This window comes from Sapajus apella, unplaced genomic scaffold (assembly GCF_009761245.1).
Source record: "Sapajus apella isolate SASKATOON/1434 unplaced genomic scaffold, GSC_monkey_1.0 scaffold18, whole genome shotgun sequence".
NCBI classification, from domain to species: Eukaryota; Metazoa; Chordata; class Mammalia; order Primates; family Cebidae; genus Sapajus; species Sapajus apella.
In genome coordinates, this window is record NW_022436958.1 from 167160 (window position 1) to 187898 (window position 20739).

Here is a 20739-nt window from a genome sequence, read left to right on the forward strand (position 1 = left end):
AGTAATCCCATTACTGGGTATATACCCAACGGATTATAAATTGTTCTATTATAAAGACACATGCACACGTATGTTCACTGTGGTGCTGTTTACAATAGCAAAGACCTGGAACCAATCCAAATGTCCATCGTCGATAGACTGGACAAAAAAAATGTGGCACATATACATCATGGAATACTATGCAGCCATAAAAAACGACGAGATCGTGTCCTTTGTAGAGACATGGATGAATCTGGAAACCATTATTCTCAGCAAACTGACACAAGAGCAGAAAACCAAACACCACGTTTCACTCATAGGTGGGTGATGAACAATGAGAACACTTGGGCACAGGGAAGGGAACAACACTCACTGGGCTAGGTGAGGGGTGGATGGGAGGGGAGGGAGGGACAGTGTGGGGTGGGGGAAGCATGGAGAGGGATGGCACCGGGAGAAATGCCTGATATAGGTGATGGGGGTCGGGAGAGGGATGGAGACAGCAAACCACCATGGCATGTATGTACGTATGCAACAATCCTGCAGGATGCAACATGTGCACATGTACCCCAGAGCCCAAATACAATTTTTAAAAAAGCCATTTGCTGGCATATGTGGTAAATATTTTCTCCCTCTCTTTTGATAAGTATATTTGGTCATTTTTGGCCACAGTATTATCTGTGTTTTTCTTTATGACCTCCAGGTCTTGAGACTTGTTTATAAATACCTTTCCCACTTCAAAAATTATCTTTTGTATATCCTAGGATTCTTATGGTTTCCTTTTTTGTGTGTTTAAATCTGGTGTCCAAGGAAAGGACCTGGCTCCTTCCCATGCCTGTGGCTAACATCCTCAGGAACCTGTTTCCCCACTGCTGTCACAGGCCCTCTGCCCCTCAGTAGGCGTGCTGCCTGCAGGGCAGGTGTCTGTTCCTTGTGCAGTTGCTTCTGTGTCCAGGCTCCCTCTTCCTTTATTGATCTATTTGCCTCTGCCACCAAACTACTTTAAGCTGGCTTTATACTGTGTGTTAATATTTATCCTATTATATTTAATATAAATCCCCAGATTTATCCTCGCTCTTCCAAGTTTATTTCATATATGCAACTTAATATTATTTTGTTAGTGTCTTCCCAAAAAAGTGATGTTGAATTTTGAGATTATTTAGGTATAATTGGCACCTTATGATACTGAGAGTTTCTACCCCAAGGAATGTCTTTAATATCAATTTTAGAACCACCCTACCCCCATCTGACAAACTTTTCCAGTCGACTGATGAAGAAAAATGCTTGTGCACCACAAGTTCCTGACTGCCAGGTTGGGACTCATGGCATTGGAATGTTTTCATAGATGTAACAATCCAAGAAAAGAAATGCTTACAAGAAGCAAATTTCAAGTATGATCATCCTTTTAAGAGCAGCCCAAAATTACTCTTGTTTTTTCAAAACATTTTCTCAGCTGTCTAGAAGTAATATATGGGCCAATCAAGTGTTTAGGTGTTTCACGCTGAGATTGTCTCATAGCACATTTGAGGGGATTATAAAGACCATATCTCTCTCTGCTCCCACCACTGCCCTAGAAATGCTGGAATGAGTGAACACATGAAAGGAACATTTGTGCTTTTCATTGCTGTCTCCAATGTGCTTGCCAAAGACAATGAGACATGGTCCTTGACCTTAAGAAGGTGACAGAGAAATATCCAATTCCAGTATAGAAACTGGATGGTCAAGTTATAATTGGGGATATTTACAAGCAAACCAGACAAAGGAGAATCCGGCTGGGGATTCAGGGAAGCCATTCAGAGGAGAAAATACATTATTTCAGCTGAGACTTGAAGGCATTTTCAGAAGAAAGGGAATGCTAGGTGGAAGGACTCACATTTGGATAGACACAAAGGAATATGGATAGTTGACTTATGTGCAGTTCACAACTACCACAAATTGGGAAAGGAGGAAAGAAAACAGGCTAAATGAACCAAGATCATATGTGAGAGTTGGGGATGGCATAAAAAGTGGCAGTGGGGGTGTTTGGGAGGTGGGGAAAGGCCACCTCTTTCTGCATGTTGTGGTATTTGCCCCAAGGAATATAATGTCAACAGAAAGACTTGGTCTGGTAGGAAAGCTTAATCGGAGCCCCAGATGGCTTGTGTGACTTCATAATTTCTGTTGTACATATTTTCTCAAGGAAAGGCAATCATAGGAGAGAGGACAGAGTCTGCTGTTTTTATTTTCTGGAAAACACAAGATGTGAAGCCAGGGAGAGCTTGCAGAAGGGCAGGAGATGATATCGCAATCTATGCAATGGAGTTGATTTCTTCTTATAGAAAGGATTTTTACGGTTTTTACTCCCAATTTCACCCTTAACAACTCTGAAACTGAAAACAGCCCTGTTAAATTCAATTAAGTGGTTCACAGACCCACTAGACTAGTATCTGCACATTTCCACAAGAGCCACTTGCTCCTCAAATGCCCAAATGAACTCTGATACTGAAGCAAGATGCAGATATTTCCATTTTAATCAATAACTCAAAATTCATCAAGATTAAAGTCATCTCTAAGGATGTAGCAGGACTTTATGGAGAAGTCCAGTATGAGCAGAGTCCAAGACCCTAAGGAGTTTGGTGGCTGACAAAGGTAGAGGAGGAAACTAGGCCTGCTTCACAGAACTTGAGGAGGTGGTAACTCATCAGAATGAAGAAACTGGGCTCAATTCCAGTTGGCTTGGTTGTGTTTTCTCTTGCTTGGAGCGCTTGCAGTACTTATATGACAGAAATGCCATGCCACAGACTCCAAGAAGCACAAGAGAAAAGAGAACATACAAAGCTGTCTGTGCTGCTGCGGTGCTGAGCATTAGCCCCAGGAACTGTACCTCCTGCTCTCTCATGGGGCTGACGGTGGGTCCAGCATCTAGGAGAGGACACAGGGTGGTTGATGTTTTGGTACTGATTGAGTTCTCAGATCTTTGAGACCCCAGCAGAGGCTGCATGGTACCCCAAATCTGCACAGCCAATTGACAGATTGCTGAGGTAGAGGTACCCATCCTCTTTCAACTGTGTGTCAGAAGCCTCTGAGTGAAGTTAAGCAGTTGTATTTTTTAAAATCTCTATCAGCAATTAGAATACAGGTTGAATATCCCTAATCTGACATGCTTGCTTCGGATCAGATGTGTTTCAGATTTGTGATTTTTTTTTTAAGATTTTGGAATATTGGCATATACATAATGAGAGATTTTGGGGATGAGACCCAGGTATTCATATATGTTTTTATATGCAACTTATCCACATCATGTGAAGGTAATTTTATACAATATTTTAAGTAATTTTTTGCATGAAACAAAGCTTTAACTGTGTTTTGACTGTGACCTGTCACAGGGGGTCAGGTGTTGAATTTTCCATTGTGGTATCATGCCAGTGCTCAAAAAGTTTCAGACTTTGGAGTATTTTGGATTTTGAATTTTCAGATGAGGGATTCTTAGCCTGTATAATCGAAACTGGATAATTGTTGTTTACATTTGTGTAGTGGTTGATACTCTTTCTTTCAACAAATATGGGGCACCCCCATTGTGCAGGCATTGTACTTTCACGGTCCCTTTATTTGATCCTTGGAACTGCCCAGAAGCATGTGCCTGGATTTTTACCTATGGGTGCACAGCAAGTTAGTGGTAGGGCTGGAAGAAGAATCTAGACTTGCCCATTCCCAGAGCAGGGCTCTGGTTTCTAGATGTAACACTGACCCTACGTGTCCTTTGTTCCACCCCAGGAAATGTCTGGAGCATTCAGAGAAAATAAATGTTTGTTGAATGAATGAAGGAGATGGACAGGCAGAGAGAAGGGTAATAAACTAGAAGAAAATAGACTGAGAGGCCCTTCCACCTGCCCCTTCCCCTAGGGTTTATTCCTTCCCAGAGCCACATCTCACCTGGCTGTTGGAGACAAGCGTGAGGCCCTGTAGCGGGGTCAGGGAAGCCATTGCATCGGACCACAGAAGCATAGAACTTGGCCGACGCTTTGGGGATCCTTGGCAGAGAAGGGTCACTATAGTTCACAAAATGCAGACCAAATCTCTCTGAAAAGCCTGTGGCCCACTCAAAATTGTCCGTCGCACTCCAAACTGTGTATCCTCGAAGGTCCACCTTGTCCTGCACAGCTGCTCAAACACAGAGGCCTGGGCATAAGTTTCCTATCTCATAAGGTGCCTTCCTGCCAGGCCTTTGGAAGCCAGGTCTGCCTACTGCTCTCCCCACCACCCTGACTCACAGATGTTGGTAAGCTTCGGCTTTAGCACTGTGAGAAGGCTGTCCCTTTGCATGTAGTGATTATTAGTGGGTCCTCTGTGGATAGAGATACAGAGCTACCAGCATCTTTCTAGAAAAGCTCAGCCCTGAATGGGAGCTGGGAATACAGGTGGAACATTCAAAGAAAATAAATGTTTGTTGATGGAGGCATTGTACTTTCAGAGCTTGGTCTTACTCATGGAGCCCACCCCTCCACCACTCTGAACAGATGGCTCCTTATGCCAGCTATGGAAGGCTCTGGGTGTCCCCAGCTCCAGGCTTCCAATGGATGCCAGTGCTGTGTCTTCAAAGAATGGGCTCCCCCAAGTCATTCCCCTGGGTCATCTACACTCCTATCCATGGTCTTGGTCAATGCCATAGAATGTTAATGCTCCTCCCTATAGAAAATAGCTCTTAGATGGAATAGATTTCAGCTGGGTAGGATTTTTCTAATTACTTTGCTGTTGCATTGCTGGCTCTTTTACTCAGTATTTGTTCCATTTTCTTAACCTCATGATCCCATCTCAAGTTGTTAGGGCTGAGCCAGGAGTCTTAAACTTTTGCTTGGAAACCAAGAGACCCTATAGGCAACCACCCAGCCTACTCCTCCCGGGCCCTACCCAGACCATTGCAGGAGGGCACTGCTGTTCGAAATCAGGGAGGATCAAGGGGAGCAAGTGACTCAGGCCAGGAACTAGGGTTTGGTGGCATCAGGCCACTGGGCTTGCTTGCTGAGCTTAGATGTAGGACGGAAAAGATTCAGCGCAGCCCTAAAGCAAAGCTTAAACCCAACAGGAGCAAGAAGCCTTATCATTTTTTTCTTACTGTGGCCCAAGGACATTGTATCACCCTCCTGCAGATGGCAGGTGTTTCCAACAGGGAAAGGTGCACACTGAGGAAGTGTGGGCCCATCGTACCTTTGAGGGCTTCGTTGATGTAAGTCCGAAGGTAGTAGATCCTCGCAGTGTCATTGAGGTCTGTTTCTTCCCGTTGGGACACTCCATTCTCCGTGACATAAATCGGAGGATCATTGTACTCCTCCTTTAACCAGTTCAGGATCCTCCTGAAGCCAAACGGCGTCATCTTCAGCCAGGAGGAGCCAGATTCTGGCCACGAGCGATCTGCAATGGAGGCAACTCCTCTACAAGTTCAAAAGTTAAAGATTAGGTCTTGTTTTGTACCTCTCAAGAGGCCCTTCACACAAAACGCAAAACAGGACTTAGACCAGAAAAAGCCTTAGGTTTTGTCTAGCCATAAGAATCATACTAAACCCAGAATAATCAAATTGCTTCAAGTTCTGCTCCTTTCGCTGGTTCTAGCTGCCTGCACTCAGTGCTGGTATAGCATTGGACAAGCCACTCAGCTCTCCGCCCTTCAAGTTCTCTGCCTGTGCAGAGCATAGTCTTACTCACGGAGACCACCCCTCCACCACTCTGAACAGATGGCTCCTTACACCAGCTATGAAAGGCTCTGGGTGTCCCCAGCACCAGGCTTCTGATGGATGCCAGTGCTGTGTCTTCAGAGAATGGGTTCCCCCAAGTCACCTATGTCTAGTCAATGCCACATGCTGACCATGGGTGCGGCCACAGGCACCAATACTTATGGCCCTACTTTGTGTGATGACAGGTAGCAGACAGGCTGGGACCCGTTCAAGTGTCCAAGAGCCTGGCCTCTCTCTTCAGTGATGGACAAGGAGAGGAGACAGCTCCTACCACAGGGGTGCCTGCTGGGGAAAGCCACAGAAGCCTGATCACCTGTAGTCACACATGTCAAAGAAGGACAAAGCATTTAGACACTTCTTACACCCAGATCGGGGGTAAAAAAAACGTTAGTTTTATCAGCATCTGGATTTATGTGACTCAGCTAAATTGAATGTGGGCCATTTCATAAGCACTAGTGAGGGTCTCCGGGGAGACAGCTCCAGGGCTAATGAGGCACATGAGGTGGATAAGGGAGGGAGATTCAGGACTAGAGGGGTGCTCTGGAGTTTACTCAGTGCCCCCTTGGCGAGCCTGATTTGGGGGGTTTCAGGATGCAGTGAGAGTAGAGGGGCTGGTTTTCAAAGAAAGAACCTGGACTCAGTAAGAGCTACTGATATGGAAAGATGCTTGATAGAAAAGGAACAAAATGAGATTTTCAGAAAATGGTAGATAGGAGACAGGACTTAGGCATAGCTCCCACTTGGGTGGACAGAACCGTGTATGGACTCATGTTGTGACCTATATTGCTCCAAGAACCAAATGGAAAGATTTCACAGACCCTTCGGAAAAAGGAGAATGCTGCTGCAAACTCCATGAGACAGCCGCAAAACTGTGAGTTCCCAAAGTGTGAGGGGGGAAAGTATGCCTCTGAACATACATCCTTTCTGGGGACCTGAAAATCCAGATTATAGGAGAAGGATTTAGCCTTACCTAGAGTTCAAGTGGGTTTAGGGAGCCGAGCAAAATATAAAAGTAGAAGAAGCAGTGAGAAGAGCCCTGTAGCCACTCCCTGTCCCCAGCTTGAGCCCAGGGAAGCCATCCCTGACTTTATCTGACAGGGGTCCTTGGGGAAGAAAGCCAGTGAAATTAGGAAGGGGCAGGATGAAGGAAGCTTACAGCTGAACTTAATTTCAACTAGAAGCATGAATTTTCCTGAGCAGAATCTTGGGGGCAAACAAAAAAATGCAGATAAAAAAGCACAGAAGCCACAGCCAACAGTGTGGGCAGGTGGGGAGGGGCAAGGCCTGAAACCTTGGGGCGAGATCTCTGCCCTGTGCACTGTTGGCAGGGCACAGCTGGAGTGAGACTGGACTTGCTGGCTGTGTAGAAGCTGGGGAGGCTTTCCCCTTTTACTGCCACCCACAGCTGGTGGCCAACCAGTTCATGCCATTACAGTAACTTATAACAGAGCAATCCTGCTCCAAAGAAGGAGAAAACAACAGCTAATTCCACTGCCTGTAACATCCTGGCTAACCAGAAGTCTTGAGTCTGTCCACATGACAACTTCACTGCTAGCATAACCAGCATTTGAGACAACCAGAGTACCAAACAAAACTATAACCAAGGACTCACAGAATCCACTTGACTCCCCTGCCACCTCCACTACAGCAGATGCTGATATCCACGGCTGGGAGACCTGAAGACACATCACAGGACTCTTTGCAGACATTCCTCAGAAACAGTTCAGATCCCAGTGGTCCTGCTGGGTGGATAGATCCAGAAGAACAACAACAATCACTGCAGTCTGGCTCTCAGGAAGTCCCATCCCTAGGGAAATGGGGCAAGCACCACATCAAGGGATCACCTGTGAGACAAAAGAATCTGAACAGCAGCCCTTGAGTTCCAGATCTTTCCACTGGGACAGTCTACTCAAATGAGATGAAACCAGAAAAGTTAATTCTGGTGATATGACAAAACAAGGTTCTATAAGACCTAGAAAAGATCACACTAGCTCTCCAACTATGGATCGAAACCAAGAAGAAATCTCTGAATTGCCAGATAAAGAATTCAGAAGGTTATTAAGCTACTCAAGGAGGTAATAGAGAAAGGTGAAAATTACCTTAAAGAAATTTAAAAAACAATACAAGATATGGATGACAAAGTCTCTAGATAAATAAATATCAAAAAGAAAAAACAATAGGCCTGGCACAGTGGCTTACACCTGTAATCCCAGCACTTTGGGAGGCCAAGGCGAGTGGATCACAGGTTCAGGAGTTCACGACCAGCCTGGCCAACATGGTCAAACCCCATCTCTACTAAAAACAAAATACAAAAAATCAGCCAGGTGTGTTGGTAGATGCCTGTAATCCCAGCTACTCAGGAGGCTGAGGCAGGAGAATCACTTGAAACCAGAAGGTGGAGGTTGTGGTGAGGCAAGATTGTGCCACTGTACCCCAGCCTGGGCAAAAGAGTAAAACTCCGTCTCAAAAGAAAAAAGAAAAAAAAAATCACAACTTCTGGAAATGAAAGACACACTTAGAGAAATATAAAATATGCTGGAAAGTTTCAACAACAGACTAGAACAAGTAGAAGAAAAAACTTCAGAGCTTGAAGATAAGGCGTTCAAATTAATCTGACAAAGACAAAAAAATATTGTAAATGAACAAAACCTCGAAGAAATTTGAGAGTACTTTAAATGACCAAACATAAGAATAGTTGGTGTCCCTGAGAAAGAAGAGAAATCTAAAAGTTTGGAAAACTTATTTGAGGGAATAATCGAGGAAAACTTCCCTGGCCTTGCTAGAGATCTGAACATCCAAACACAAGAGGGTCAAAGAATACCCGGGAAATTCACCACAAAAGATAATCAACTAGGTACATAGTCATTAGGTTATCTAAAGTCAAGATGAAGGAAAAAATCTTAAGAGCTGTGAGGCAAAGGCATCAGATAACCTATAAAGGAAAACCTATCAGATTAACAGCAGATTTCTCAGCAGAAACCCTATAAGCCAGAAGGGATTGGGGTCCTATCTTTAGCCTCCTTAAACAAAATAATTATTGGCCAAGAATTTTGTATCCAACGAAACTAAGCTTCAAAAATGACGGACAGATAGTCTTTATCAGACAAACAAATGCTGAGATTATTTGCCACTACCAAGCCAGCACTACAATAAATTCTAAAAGGAGTTATAAATCTTGAAACAAAACCATGAAATAGAAACTCAAAATAGAACTTCACAGGGCCTATAAAGCAATGACACAATGGAAAAAAAAAAAAAAGGGTACTCAGGCAACAACTAGCACAATGAATAGAACAGCACTTCACATCTCAATACTAATATTTAATGTAAATGCCTAAATACTCCCCTTAAAAGATACAGATGACCCAAATGCCCATCGATGATAGGCTGGACAGGGAAAATGTGGCACATATACACCATGGAATATTATGTAGCCATCAAAAACGATGAGTTTGTGTCCTTTGTAGGGACATGGATGAACCTGGAAACCATCATTTTCAGCAAACTGACAGAAGAGCAGAAGATCAAACACCGCATGTTCTCACTCATAGGCAGGTGTTGAACAATGAGAACACGTGGACACAGGGAGGGGAGCACTACACACTGGGGTCTGTTGGGGGTAAATAGGGAATGGACGGTGTGGGGTGGGGAGTTGGGGAGAGATAGCAAGGAGAGAGATGCCAGATGTAGGTGATGGGGAGGAAGGCAGCAAATCACACTGCCACGTGTGTACCTATGCAACAATCTTGCATGTTCTTCACATGTGCCACAAAACCTAAAATGCAATAAAATAAATACATGGAAAAAATAAAAAAATAAAAATAAAACTTAGAACGACTCTAAAAAAAAAAAAAGAGATACAGATGGCAGAATGGATAAAACTCTACCAGCTAAGTATCTGCTGTCTTTCAGAGACTCATCTAACACATAAGGACTCACATAAACTAAAGGTAAAGGAGTGGAAAGATATTTCATACAAATGGAAACCAAAGGTGAGGTGTAGCTATTCTTATTCTTTTTTTTTTTGGAGACGGAGTTTTGTTCTTGTTGCCCAGGCTAGAGTGTAATGGCACAGTCTTGGCCCACTGCAACCACTGCCCCCTGGCTCAAGTGATTCTGCTGCCTCAGCCTCCCAAGTAGCTGGAATTACAGGAATGTGCCACCATGCCCGGCTAATATTTTTGTATTTTTAGTAGAGACAGAGTTTCACCATGTTGGTCAGGCTGATCTCAAACTCCTGGCCTCACAAGATTTACCTGCCTTGGCCTCCCAAAGTGCTGGGATTACAGGCGTGAGCCACTACACCTGGCCAGTTATTCTTACATCAGACAAATCAGACTTTAAAGCAATAACAGTTAAAAAAGACCAAGATGGGGCTGGGTGCAGTGGCCTATGCCTGTAATCTCAGTATTTTGGGAGGCCGAGGCAGGCGGATCACCAGGTCAGGAGTTTGAGACCAGCCTAACCAACATGGTGAAACCCCATCTCTACTAAAAATACAAAAATTAGCTGGGCACGGTGGCATGTGCCTGTAATCTCAGCTACTCAGGAGGCTGAGGCAGGAGAGTCGATAGAACCAGGGAGGTAGAGGTTGCAGTCAGCTGAGATCGTGCCATTGCACTCCAGCCTGGGTGACACAGTGAGACTTCATCTAAAAAGAAAAAAAAGGAGAAAGAGGAACATTATATAATGATGAAAGGATTAGTCCAACAGGAAAATATCATAATCCTAAATATAGTATATATGCACCTAACACTGGAGTGCCCAAATTTATAAAACAATTACTACTAGACCTAAGAAATGAGATAGATGACAACACAATAATAATGGGAGACTTCAATACTCCACTGACTGCACTAGACAGATAATGAAGACAGAAAGTCAACCAAGAAACAATGAACTTAAACTATACCCTAGAACAAATAGAATTAAGAGATATGTACAGAAAACTGTACCCAACAACTGCAGGATACACATTCTTTTCATCAGCACATGGAATGTTCTCTAAGATAGACTATGTGATAAGCCACAAAACAAATCTCAATGAATTTAAGAAAAATCAAGATTATATCAAGCACTCTCTCAGACTATAGTGGTATAAAATTTGAAATTAACACCAAAAGGAACCCTCAAAATGACACAAATACATGGAAATTAAATAATCTATTCTTGAATGATCTTTGGGTCAACAATAAAATCAAGATGGAAATTTAAAAATTATTTGAAGTGACTGATAATAGTGACACAACATATCAAAACCTCTGGGATACAACAAAGGCAGTGCTAAGAGGAAAGTTTATATCATTAAATGCCTGCATTGAAAAGTCTGAAAGAACATAGACAATCTAAGCTCATACCTCAAGGAACTAGAGAAACAAGAACAAATAAAACCCAAATCCAGCAGAAGAAAAGAAAGAACAAAGATCAGAGCAGAACTATATGAAATTGAAACAAAAAAAAGATGTAAAAGACAATTGAAACAAAAAGCTGGTTCTTCGAAAAGATAAACAAAATCTCCCCCTTTGTCAACATGTACTATGGACTAAATAAATAAAACTAGATACTTACATTAAAAAAAAAAAAAGATAAACAAAATTGATAGCCCATTATTGAGATTAACCAAGAAAAGAGAGAAGATCCAAGTGAGTGCAATTAGAAATGAATCAGGAGACATTACAACTGATACCACAGAAATATAAAAGATCATTCAAGGCTACTATGAACACTTTTACACACACAAACTAGAAATCCTAGAGGAGACAAATAACTCCTGGAATTATAAAAGCCTCCTAGATTAAACCAGGAAGAAATAAAAACTCTGAACAGACCAATAACAAGTAGCAACATTGAAATAGTAATGAAAAATGGCCAACAAAAGAAAATCCAGGACCAGATAGATTCACAGTTGAATTCTATCAGACATTCGAACATGAATTGGTATCAATCCTACTGAAACTTTTCCTGAAGAGGGAATCCTCTCTAAATCATTTTATTAAGCCAATACCAAAACCAAGAAAGGACATAACAAAAAAAGAAAATGACAGACCAATATCCCTGATGAACACAGATGCAAAAATCCTCAACAAAATACTAGCTAACTGAATCCAACAGCACATCAAAAAGATATGATCGAGTGGGTTTCATACCAGGGATGCAGGGATGGTCTAACATAAGCAAGTCAGTCAATGTGATTTCGCACATAAACAGAATTAAAAACAAAAATCATATGATCATCTCCATATTTGCAGAAAAATCATTTGACAAAATCCAGCATCGCTTTGTGATTAAAACCTTCAGCAACATTGCGAAATTGGTATAAAAGGGACATACCTTAAGGCAATAAAAGCCATCTTTGACAAACCCATAGCCAACATTGTACTGAACAGGGAAAAGTTGGAAGTATTCCCCCCCACCGAGAACTGGAACAAGGCAAGGATGTCCATTTTCACCACTTCTATTCAACGTAGTACTGAAAGTTCTAGCCTCAGCAATCAGACAAGAGAAAGAAACAAAGGACATCCAAATCTGTAAGAGGAAGTCAAACCATGCTGTTCACTGATTATATGATCATATACCTAGAAAACCCTAAAAACTCATCCAAAAACTTCTAGATCTGATAAATTCAGTAAAGTTTTAGAATACAAAATCAATGTACACAAATTAGCACTGCTATAAACCAACAGTGACCAAGCTGAGAATCAAATCAATAACTCAACCTCTTTTAAAACAGCTGCAAAAGACAAAAAACAAACACCTAACACAAGGAGGTGAAAGACCTCTCTACAAGGAAAATTATAAAACACTGCTGAAAGAAATCATAGATGACATGAACAAATGGAAACACACCTTAGGCTCATGGATGGGAAGAATTAATATTGTGAAAAATGACCATATTGCCAAAAGCAATTTATAAATCCAATGCAATTTTCACCCAAATATCATCATTATTCTTCACAGAACTAAAAAAAAAAAAAAACCACTCAAAATTCATATGGAACCAAAAAAGAGCCCACGTAGCCAAAGCAAGACTAAGTAAAAAGAACAAATCTGGAGGCATCACATTACCCAACTTCAAGCTATACTACAAGGCTACAGTTACCAGAACAGCATAGTACTAGTATAAAAATAGGCATGTAGATCAATGAAACATAATAGAGAACCCATACATAAAGCCAAATACTTACAGCCAACTGATCTTCTACAAAGCAAACAAAAACATACAATGGGGAAAGGAAGCTGGATCCTCATCTCTCACCTTATACATAAATCAACTCAAGATGGACCAAGGACTTAAATCTAAGATCTGAAACCATAAAATTCTAAAAGATAACATTGGGAAACCTCTTCCAGATTTGGCTTAGGCAAAGAGTTCATGACCAAGAACCCAAAAGCAAATGCCAACAAAAACAAAGATAATATTATCTGGGAAATGCAAATCAAAACCACAATAACATACCCCTTTACTCCTGCAAGAATGGCCATAATTTAGAAATAAAAAAATAATGAATGTTCATGTAGATGTGAAAATACTTTTACACTGCTGGTGGGAATGTGGAGATTCCTTAAACAATTAAAATTAGGGCCAGATGCAGTGGTTCACACCTGTAATCCCAGTACTTTGGGAGGCTGAGGTGGGTGTATCATGAGGTCAGAAGTTCAAGACCAGCCTCACCAAGATGGTGAAACACCATCTCTAGTAAAAACTACAAAAATTAGCTGGGTATGGTGGCAGGCACCTGTAATCCCAGCTACTCAGAAGGCTGAGACAGAATAGCTTGAACTGTGACAGCAGAGGTTGCAGTGAGCTGAGACCACGCCACTGCACTCCAGCCTGGGTGACAGAGTGAGACTATGTCTCAAAAAAACACTAAAATTAGAACTACCATTTGATCCAGCAATCCCACTACTGTGTATTTATTCAGAGGAAAAGAAGTCATTATAAAAGAAAGACACTTGCACATGCATGTTTACAGCACAATTCATAAGTGCAAAAATATGGAACCAGTCTAAATGACCATCAACCAAGTAGATAAAGAAAATGTGGTATATATATGTACCATGGAATACTACTTAGCCATAAAAAGAAATGAAATAATGGCGTTTGCAGCAAACTTGATAGAGTTGGAGACCATTATTCTAAGTGATGAAGTAACTCAGGAATGGAAAACCAAGGCTTTCATGTTCTCACTTGTAAGTGGCAACTAAGCTATGTGGATGCGAAGGCCTAAGAATGATACAATGGACTTTGGGGACTTGGAGAAAATGGTGGGTGATGGGTGAGGGATAAACGACTACACATTGGGGGCGGTGTACACTGCTTGGGTTATGGGTGCACCAAAATCTCAGAAAAGCACTAAAGAACTTATTCATGTAACCAAACACCATCTGTTCCCCCAAAACTATTAAAAAATTTTTTAAAAGTTTAAAAAAAATTGAGTTCTTCTGCCCTGTATGTCCAAAGGGGGTGGAGTATCAATTTGAAAAGCTACCTCTGCCAGTTTTCAGTGTTTAATGAAGAAGGTAATTGAAGGATTTTAATTACCTAGAGGAATTAATTTCTATTTATAGGACATAATCATTTTTGGCAGGATTCTGGGAAACCCAGAGCAAAGACTTAAAGTTAAGAAGGGCAAGGTTGGTAAGTACAAATGCTGTCTCTTGGTAAGTACAAATGCTGACAAACCTTCATTAATTACAACGTAAAGACTCAGTACAGAGTGAATACTGTTTCTGGAAAAAAAATACCTGTTTACCCCAATGACATCAAATTAAAAACCTTCTTTGAGGTGAGTGATGAACAACAACATAATAATAATAATACCAATGAAAGAGTCTTAGGCCAGGGCAAGTTTAAAGTTTTTCTAAAGTTTGTCAATTTATTTTTTTATTATCCATTTGCATATTCTACCAGTTTAGATAAATGAAGGTGGTATGCACAATGAAAATGGTGAAAAATGTGCCGGGTGCAATGGCTCATGCCTGTAAACCCAGCACTTTGGGAGGCCAAAGTGGGCAGATCACCTGAGGTTAGAAGTTCGAGACTAGCCTGGTCAACATGGTGAGACCCCCATCTCTACTAAAAATACAAAAAAATTAGCCAGGTGTGGTGGCAGGTGCCTGTAGTCCCAGCTACTTGGTAGGCAGGCTGAGGCAGGAGAACTGCTTGAACCTGGGAAGTGGAGGTTGCAGTGAGCTGAGATCATGCTACTGCACTCCAGCCTGGGCAACAGAGTGAGACTATCTAAAAAAAAAAAAAAAAAAATGCCATTTGTTATAAATCAAATTATTTGGCCAGTGAAAGGGGGTGCTGAGTGGCTGAGAAGCTCAGAAGGAACTCCCAAGGAAGGAAAAGAACAAGACTTAAAATAGTTATGAATAAAGGGACAATAGAAAAAAAAAAAAATTGGCTTTTTAAAAACCATTATTGGCCAGGCTTGGTGGCTCACAGCTATAATCCCAGCACTTGGGGCGTCCAAGGTGGGTGGATCATGAGGTCAGGAGATTGAGACTACCCTAGCCACCATGGTGAAACCCCGTCTCTACTGATATACAAAAAAAAAAAAATTAGCCATGCATGGTGGCAAATGCCTGTAGTTCCAGCTACTCAAAGTAATAATAATAATAATAATAATAATAGCAAAGTAAATAAAAACTGTTATTTGGTAAACCAAAATCTTTTACTATCTCTACTTCATAAAAGCATTTTTTTTTTTGAGATGGTGTCTCTCTCTGTCGCGAGGCTGGAGTGCAGTGGCACGATCTCAGCTCACTGCAACCTCTGCCTCCCGGGTTCAAGTGATTCTCCTACCTCAGCCTCCCAAGTAGCTGGGACTACAGGCATGCACTACCATGCCCAACTAATTTTTGCATTGTTTAGTGGAGACGGAGTTTCACCATGTTGACCAGGATGGTCTCGATTCCTTAACCTCGTGATCCACCCGCCTCAGGCTCCCAAAGTGCTGGGATTACAGGCATGGGCCACCGTGCCTGGCCTAAAAGCATTGTTTAAAACAGAAAATAAAATTTTACCCTTGTATTATTGTTATTAATATTGAAGCAAATTTTGATAAAACCTGAAAATTTTTTTTCTTGAAAATCCTTTTTTTAAAAAAAAGCATTTTGACAGTTGAGCAGCTTGTGAAAAAGAAAACAAAATAAATGAATAAATTTTTAAAAATAAAATAAAACAAAAGGCCAAGCATATGTGTCCTAATGGGAGGTGCCCTGGAGCCTCCGGCCTCCTCTCCCTCTCCCTTGCTGGAGATTTCCTGCAGGATCTGTGGGGTGGCGAGCATCTTGCAAACCCTAGCACATCCAGCATTGGAGGCCCTGTTTTGAGGCTGGGCAGGCCTCGGAGAGCGCGGCCAAGGGGCACCCTTCTGCCTTTTTGAGAGATGGCTCCAAGCGCCCTGTTGGTGGACTTACCTGTCTGCATCAAAAGAAGAGACGTCAGTGGGATAGTTGAGGTTGTAGGCCAGGACAGTGGTGTAGTGATTGAACCCAAAAAAGTCATAGGTTCCGTTGATCCTCTTCTTCTCATTCTCTGTAAATTCTGGCAGCCTGTGTGGAAGAAGCCATTAAGGGCAGGGGTTTCATGGAGAGCCATGCTTTGGGAAGACAATGTCATGGGGCTGGGGCGGGGGAGCGCTCTGAACCCCAGGCAAGTGGCTGTGACTAGGGGCAACCGGCAGGGAAGGAGAAGAGGTCCTTCAGGCAGTGCAGTAAGCACCTGCAGCTCCTCCTGCCACACTGTAAACCTAGCTTCCCTAGGTCTCTACAAGAGCCTTTGAAACCCAAGGGACCACACACACACACACACACACACACACACGTACGTATACACACACAGTTTTAAATTTCCTTGAAACACTGACATATGCAAATTCTGATATTTAGCATCTATGACAGATTTCAAAATCAAGAGAGTGCCTCAAATATATACCCAAGGCTCCTCCCCTATGTTTATAAAGTTATATCTTCTATAGTTTTTCTTCTTTTTTTTGTAATGGAGTCTCCCTCTGTTCCCTAGGGTGGAGTACAGTGGCATGATCTCAGCTCACTGAAACCTCCACCTGCTGGGTTCAAGCGATTCTTCTGCCTCAGCCTCCCAAAGTGCCGGGATTACAGGTGTGAGCCAACGCGCCTGGCCCTTGCATAATTTTTATTTCTGTATTCTACCCTTCTCAAGTTCCTCTGCTCTTGTTGGGGTTTATTTGTCTAGGCATGCCTCTTTTCTCCAACTCTAAGAATAATAATAATAATAGTAGCTTCAAGATCTTCAAGGTAGCAGGGGAAATATTTTGCAAATTGAGTATTTGACTTTTCAAACTGAGTATTTGCATTTGAACTTCTCAGTTCTCACGATTTCACTGAATCAATCTTCCCTCCCTCCTTCCCTCCCTCCCTCCCTTTCTCCCCTTCCCTCCCTCCCTTCCAGACAGGGTCTCTCTCTGTCCCCCTGGGGACACTGCACTCCCTCTGAGGTTCCCACCAGGTTCCCATGGTGTGTGCCACCATGCCTGGATAATTTTAAAATTTTTTGTAAAGACAGAGGCTCACGGCTGGGCGCAGTGGCTCATGCCTGTAATCCCAGCACTTTGGGAGGCCGAGGCGGGCAGATCACAAGGTCAAGAGATCGAGACCATCCTGGCCAACATGGTAAAACACCGTCTCTACTAAAAATACAAAAATTAGCTGGACGTGGTGGCATGCACCTGTAGTCCCAGCTACTTGGGAGGCTGAGGCAGAGGAATTGCTTAAACCCAGGAGGCAGCGGTTGCAGTGAGCCAAGATTGTGCTACTGCACTCCAGCCTGGTGTCTCACAACAGAGTGAGATTCTGTCTCTACAAAAAAAAAAAAAAAAAAAAAAAAAGAAAAAGAAACAAGACAAGACAGAGGCTCACTATGTTGCCCAGGCTGGTCTTGAATCCCTGGTCTCAAGGGATCCTCCTGCCTCAGCCTCCCAAAGTCCTGGGATTACAGATGTGAGCCACAGTGCCTGGGGAACTTTGGCTTAATGGGTAGATGGAGCATTCATCAGGCACTCTGAGTGAAAAGCCTCTCTCCTGTAGAACCTGACTAATATGTACTTGTGTACAGCATGTATAGGTGATCCTGACTGCATGCACATGCTGACAGAGAGACCCAGTGCTTCTGGTTTAGGTGTGGCCCAGAGATGCCCTGCTGAGGCTTCTGACACCTTCATCTTCACCTCTCTTCTACCATTAACCTGAGGTATCAAGAACCTTCCTTCCCTGGGGTTTCTGAGAGGATGGGAGAAAACTTTCAAAGCGCAGCCTCCTCATGTCCCTGATGCCTCTGCTCAGAAGCCAGCAGTGGCCTGTGGCACCAAACCCAAAGCCCTGTGCCTGGCTTCCAGGCCCTCTACCACATGGCCTCAGCCGCTTCACTGCTGTTGGGCTGGTCTCCCCACTGTTAGCTTCTGGCACTCCCCTCATTCTTACCTCTAGGCCTATCTTCATAACCCTGCCCCTTGGAAGGAATGACCTGTAATCTCCCACATTCCATCACCTGTCAAGGCCCAGCTCAGCTGATGTCCTGCCTTGTCCATGAAATCTCCTGGGTCTACCCTGCCCACCCTGATCTCATCTTCCGAGTTTTCTTTGTACTGAAGAGCCTGGGGAATGGGAATCCTTGGAGCACCGTCTTTCTAACTGTTCTGTCAGCAGCTTGAGGAGTCGACTTGCAATCCTCTCCTTCTGTGGACCCCTCCCTCTGGCCCTGGCTCGGGCAAATGGTAGATGTTCAGCAAAGTTGTGCGGATGGGCTGGACGCCCACTGGCTTTGCTGGAGATCACAGTTGACAGATAAGACCTTTAGGCATAGCCTACTCTGTGGGACTTACCCTAACCAGGCCAGGGTGTGCATTGTGAGGAGGGAGCTGGATTTTTAATCCTCAGATGGGCTATATGGGAGAGCTTAGGGGCAAGACTCAAAGGCTACGTTGGAAATTCACACCTGAATCCCCCGGGTCTTGGAGTGGTGGGCGTGTTCCTGTAGGCAGTGACCCCAGCTTCTTGTTTCCACACACACCTCTCACCCCACCTGCATGATTCTGCCCCCAGCATGAGCCCTGGGGGCAGACACCTTGGCTGCAAATCTCAGCTCCATCTCTTAATTGCTGGGTGATCTTGCCCTAATCATTGTGCCTCGCTTTACTCATCTTTAAATAGAAATAAAGGTACCAACAGAAGATGGGGCCAGGTGCAGTGGCTCATGCCTGTAATCCCAGCACTTTGGGAGGCTGAGGCAAGCGGATCACAAGGTCAAGAGACTGAGACCATCCTGGCCAACATGGTGAAACCTCATCTGTACTAAAAATACAAAAATTAGCTGGGTGTGGTGGTGCGGGCCTGTAGTCCCAGCTACTCAGGAGGCAGAAGAAATGCTTGAACCTGGGAGGTGGAGGTTGCAGTGAGCAGACATCCCAACACTGTACTCCAGCCTGGTGACAGAGCGAGACTCTTGTCTCAAAAAAAAAAAAAAAAAAAAAAAAAAAGATGGATAAACGTTGGCTGCTGATGTTGCTACTCCTTCTTTGCCAAGAAGGGGTGGGTGGATAAGTAGGGGCGCTTTGGTGCAGACCACCGCCACCTGCTGGCCAAATGATGCAAAGTACATGCCTGGCTGTCACCCACTGCCACCCACATTCACACATGAGGTGATGAAATAGGATAGGATGAGCTAGGATTTGTCTGTGGAGTGGTGTAGTGGGGTTGCTCAGAGGTGGATATCCCTGGGACAGATCTCCTGGCTGTTGTGCAAAATAATAACCATAATAGCAAACCCCTCTTGTCAAGCACATAGCAGTGCCAGGTGCTGGGTTATGCTTTACATATATGATCACATTTAACTTCCCAGCAAACAAAGAAGCTCAGTCATGGTAAACTGCCTGAGACACGCCTCTGTAACCCCGATGCCCATGCCCTCACCACTGCGGGCACCAGGCCCTTACCGAGACTTGCTGAGGCCTGCAGCCAAGCTCCTTTCACGGATCCGCGTCTTCATCACCTCATTGTAATCTCCATTCTTGAAAATAGGATGTGCAAACCAGCCTCCCATGAACTGCGGGTAGGGTGAGGGAGACAGTCAGCCCAAGCATTACAGATGGGCACAGCAAGAGACAGCACCATCCCCGCTCAGAAGTGCCTGGCCTTAGAACCTCCCTTCTTTTTCCATACCTCCAGCCTAAGTCTCATCTCTGTGGCTCCTGCCTGCTGCAGCTTCAGTACTCACAGTTCTACCAGCTGAGTCTGTGCTTGCTCAGCTGCTGTTGCTCTGAGGGCAGGGCCACCTCTTCATAATTACAGCTTGAGGTGACAGGAACTGACCTGGCACTAGCCCTGGTGTTCAACAAATGCTTCCTGGCTGCCTTTGGAAGGGTCCCACAGAGGAGAAGGGAGAGGCCACAAGCCTCCAGGCTCCCGGTTCCCTCTCACCACTGAGTGGCTGAACTTCCTCATCAACGTGCCCAAGGAGCAAACAGAACATTCTGGGGAGGGCCAAGATGCAAGGCTTTCCCGACAAGGCTTTCCCAGGCAAAGCATAACTCTTCATGGGCTTTCACAGCCCCAGAGTGGGAACTGTTTGACCTATTTTCTCTAATGATATCTATGCCATCCTTATCATGAGGGGGAATATATGGCACCCAAACACTATCATGCTGGGGGGTTTGAGAGCCTTCTTTAGTCTCTCCAAATCCTCTCCTCACCCGCTGGCTGCTGCTGGGAATATAGGGTGAGGGCAGCTTCCATTCATGGTCAGAGATGAGGCATGGAACACACATGCCCTGGTAAAGAGGCTTAAATGCGCCCACTCCAAGGTACCACACTGGATGTTTTGGTGGAAGTTGATTCTAACAGGAGATGCATCTGTCATAATCCTTGGCTGCAGTATCACAGTTCACCAGTAAGTAGCTCAATTTAATGATATGACAGCCTAACATTTCCTGACATTTGAGTTTTGATTTCAGGAAAAAAGGAAATGTTGCTCTAATTCACCAGTTCTGTGAGTCTGACATGGGGGATACATTAA

At 43.6% G+C, this 20739-nt stretch overlaps 1 protein-coding gene across 1 annotated transcript in view; it reads right to left on the reverse strand.

Annotated features, from left to right (window-relative positions):
- Positions 1 to 2167: 2167 nt before the first annotated feature.
- Positions 2168 to 20739, reverse strand: part of LCT (lactase) — a 63522-nt gene continuing 44950 nt past the window's right edge. Inside the window, exons 13-17 of the mRNA XM_032286325.1 lie at positions 19661 to 19770; positions 16110 to 16244; positions 5161 to 5384; positions 3889 to 4116; positions 2168 to 2880 (exon numbers count right to left, since the gene is read on the reverse strand). Of these exons, the coding sequence (XP_032142216.1) occupies positions 2657 to 2880; positions 3889 to 4116; positions 5161 to 5384; positions 16110 to 16244; positions 19661 to 19770 (921 nt within the window). The 3' untranslated portion in view covers positions 2168 to 2656. The remainder of the gene's footprint in view (positions 2881 to 3888; positions 4117 to 5160; positions 5385 to 16109; positions 16245 to 19660; positions 19771 to 20739) is intronic.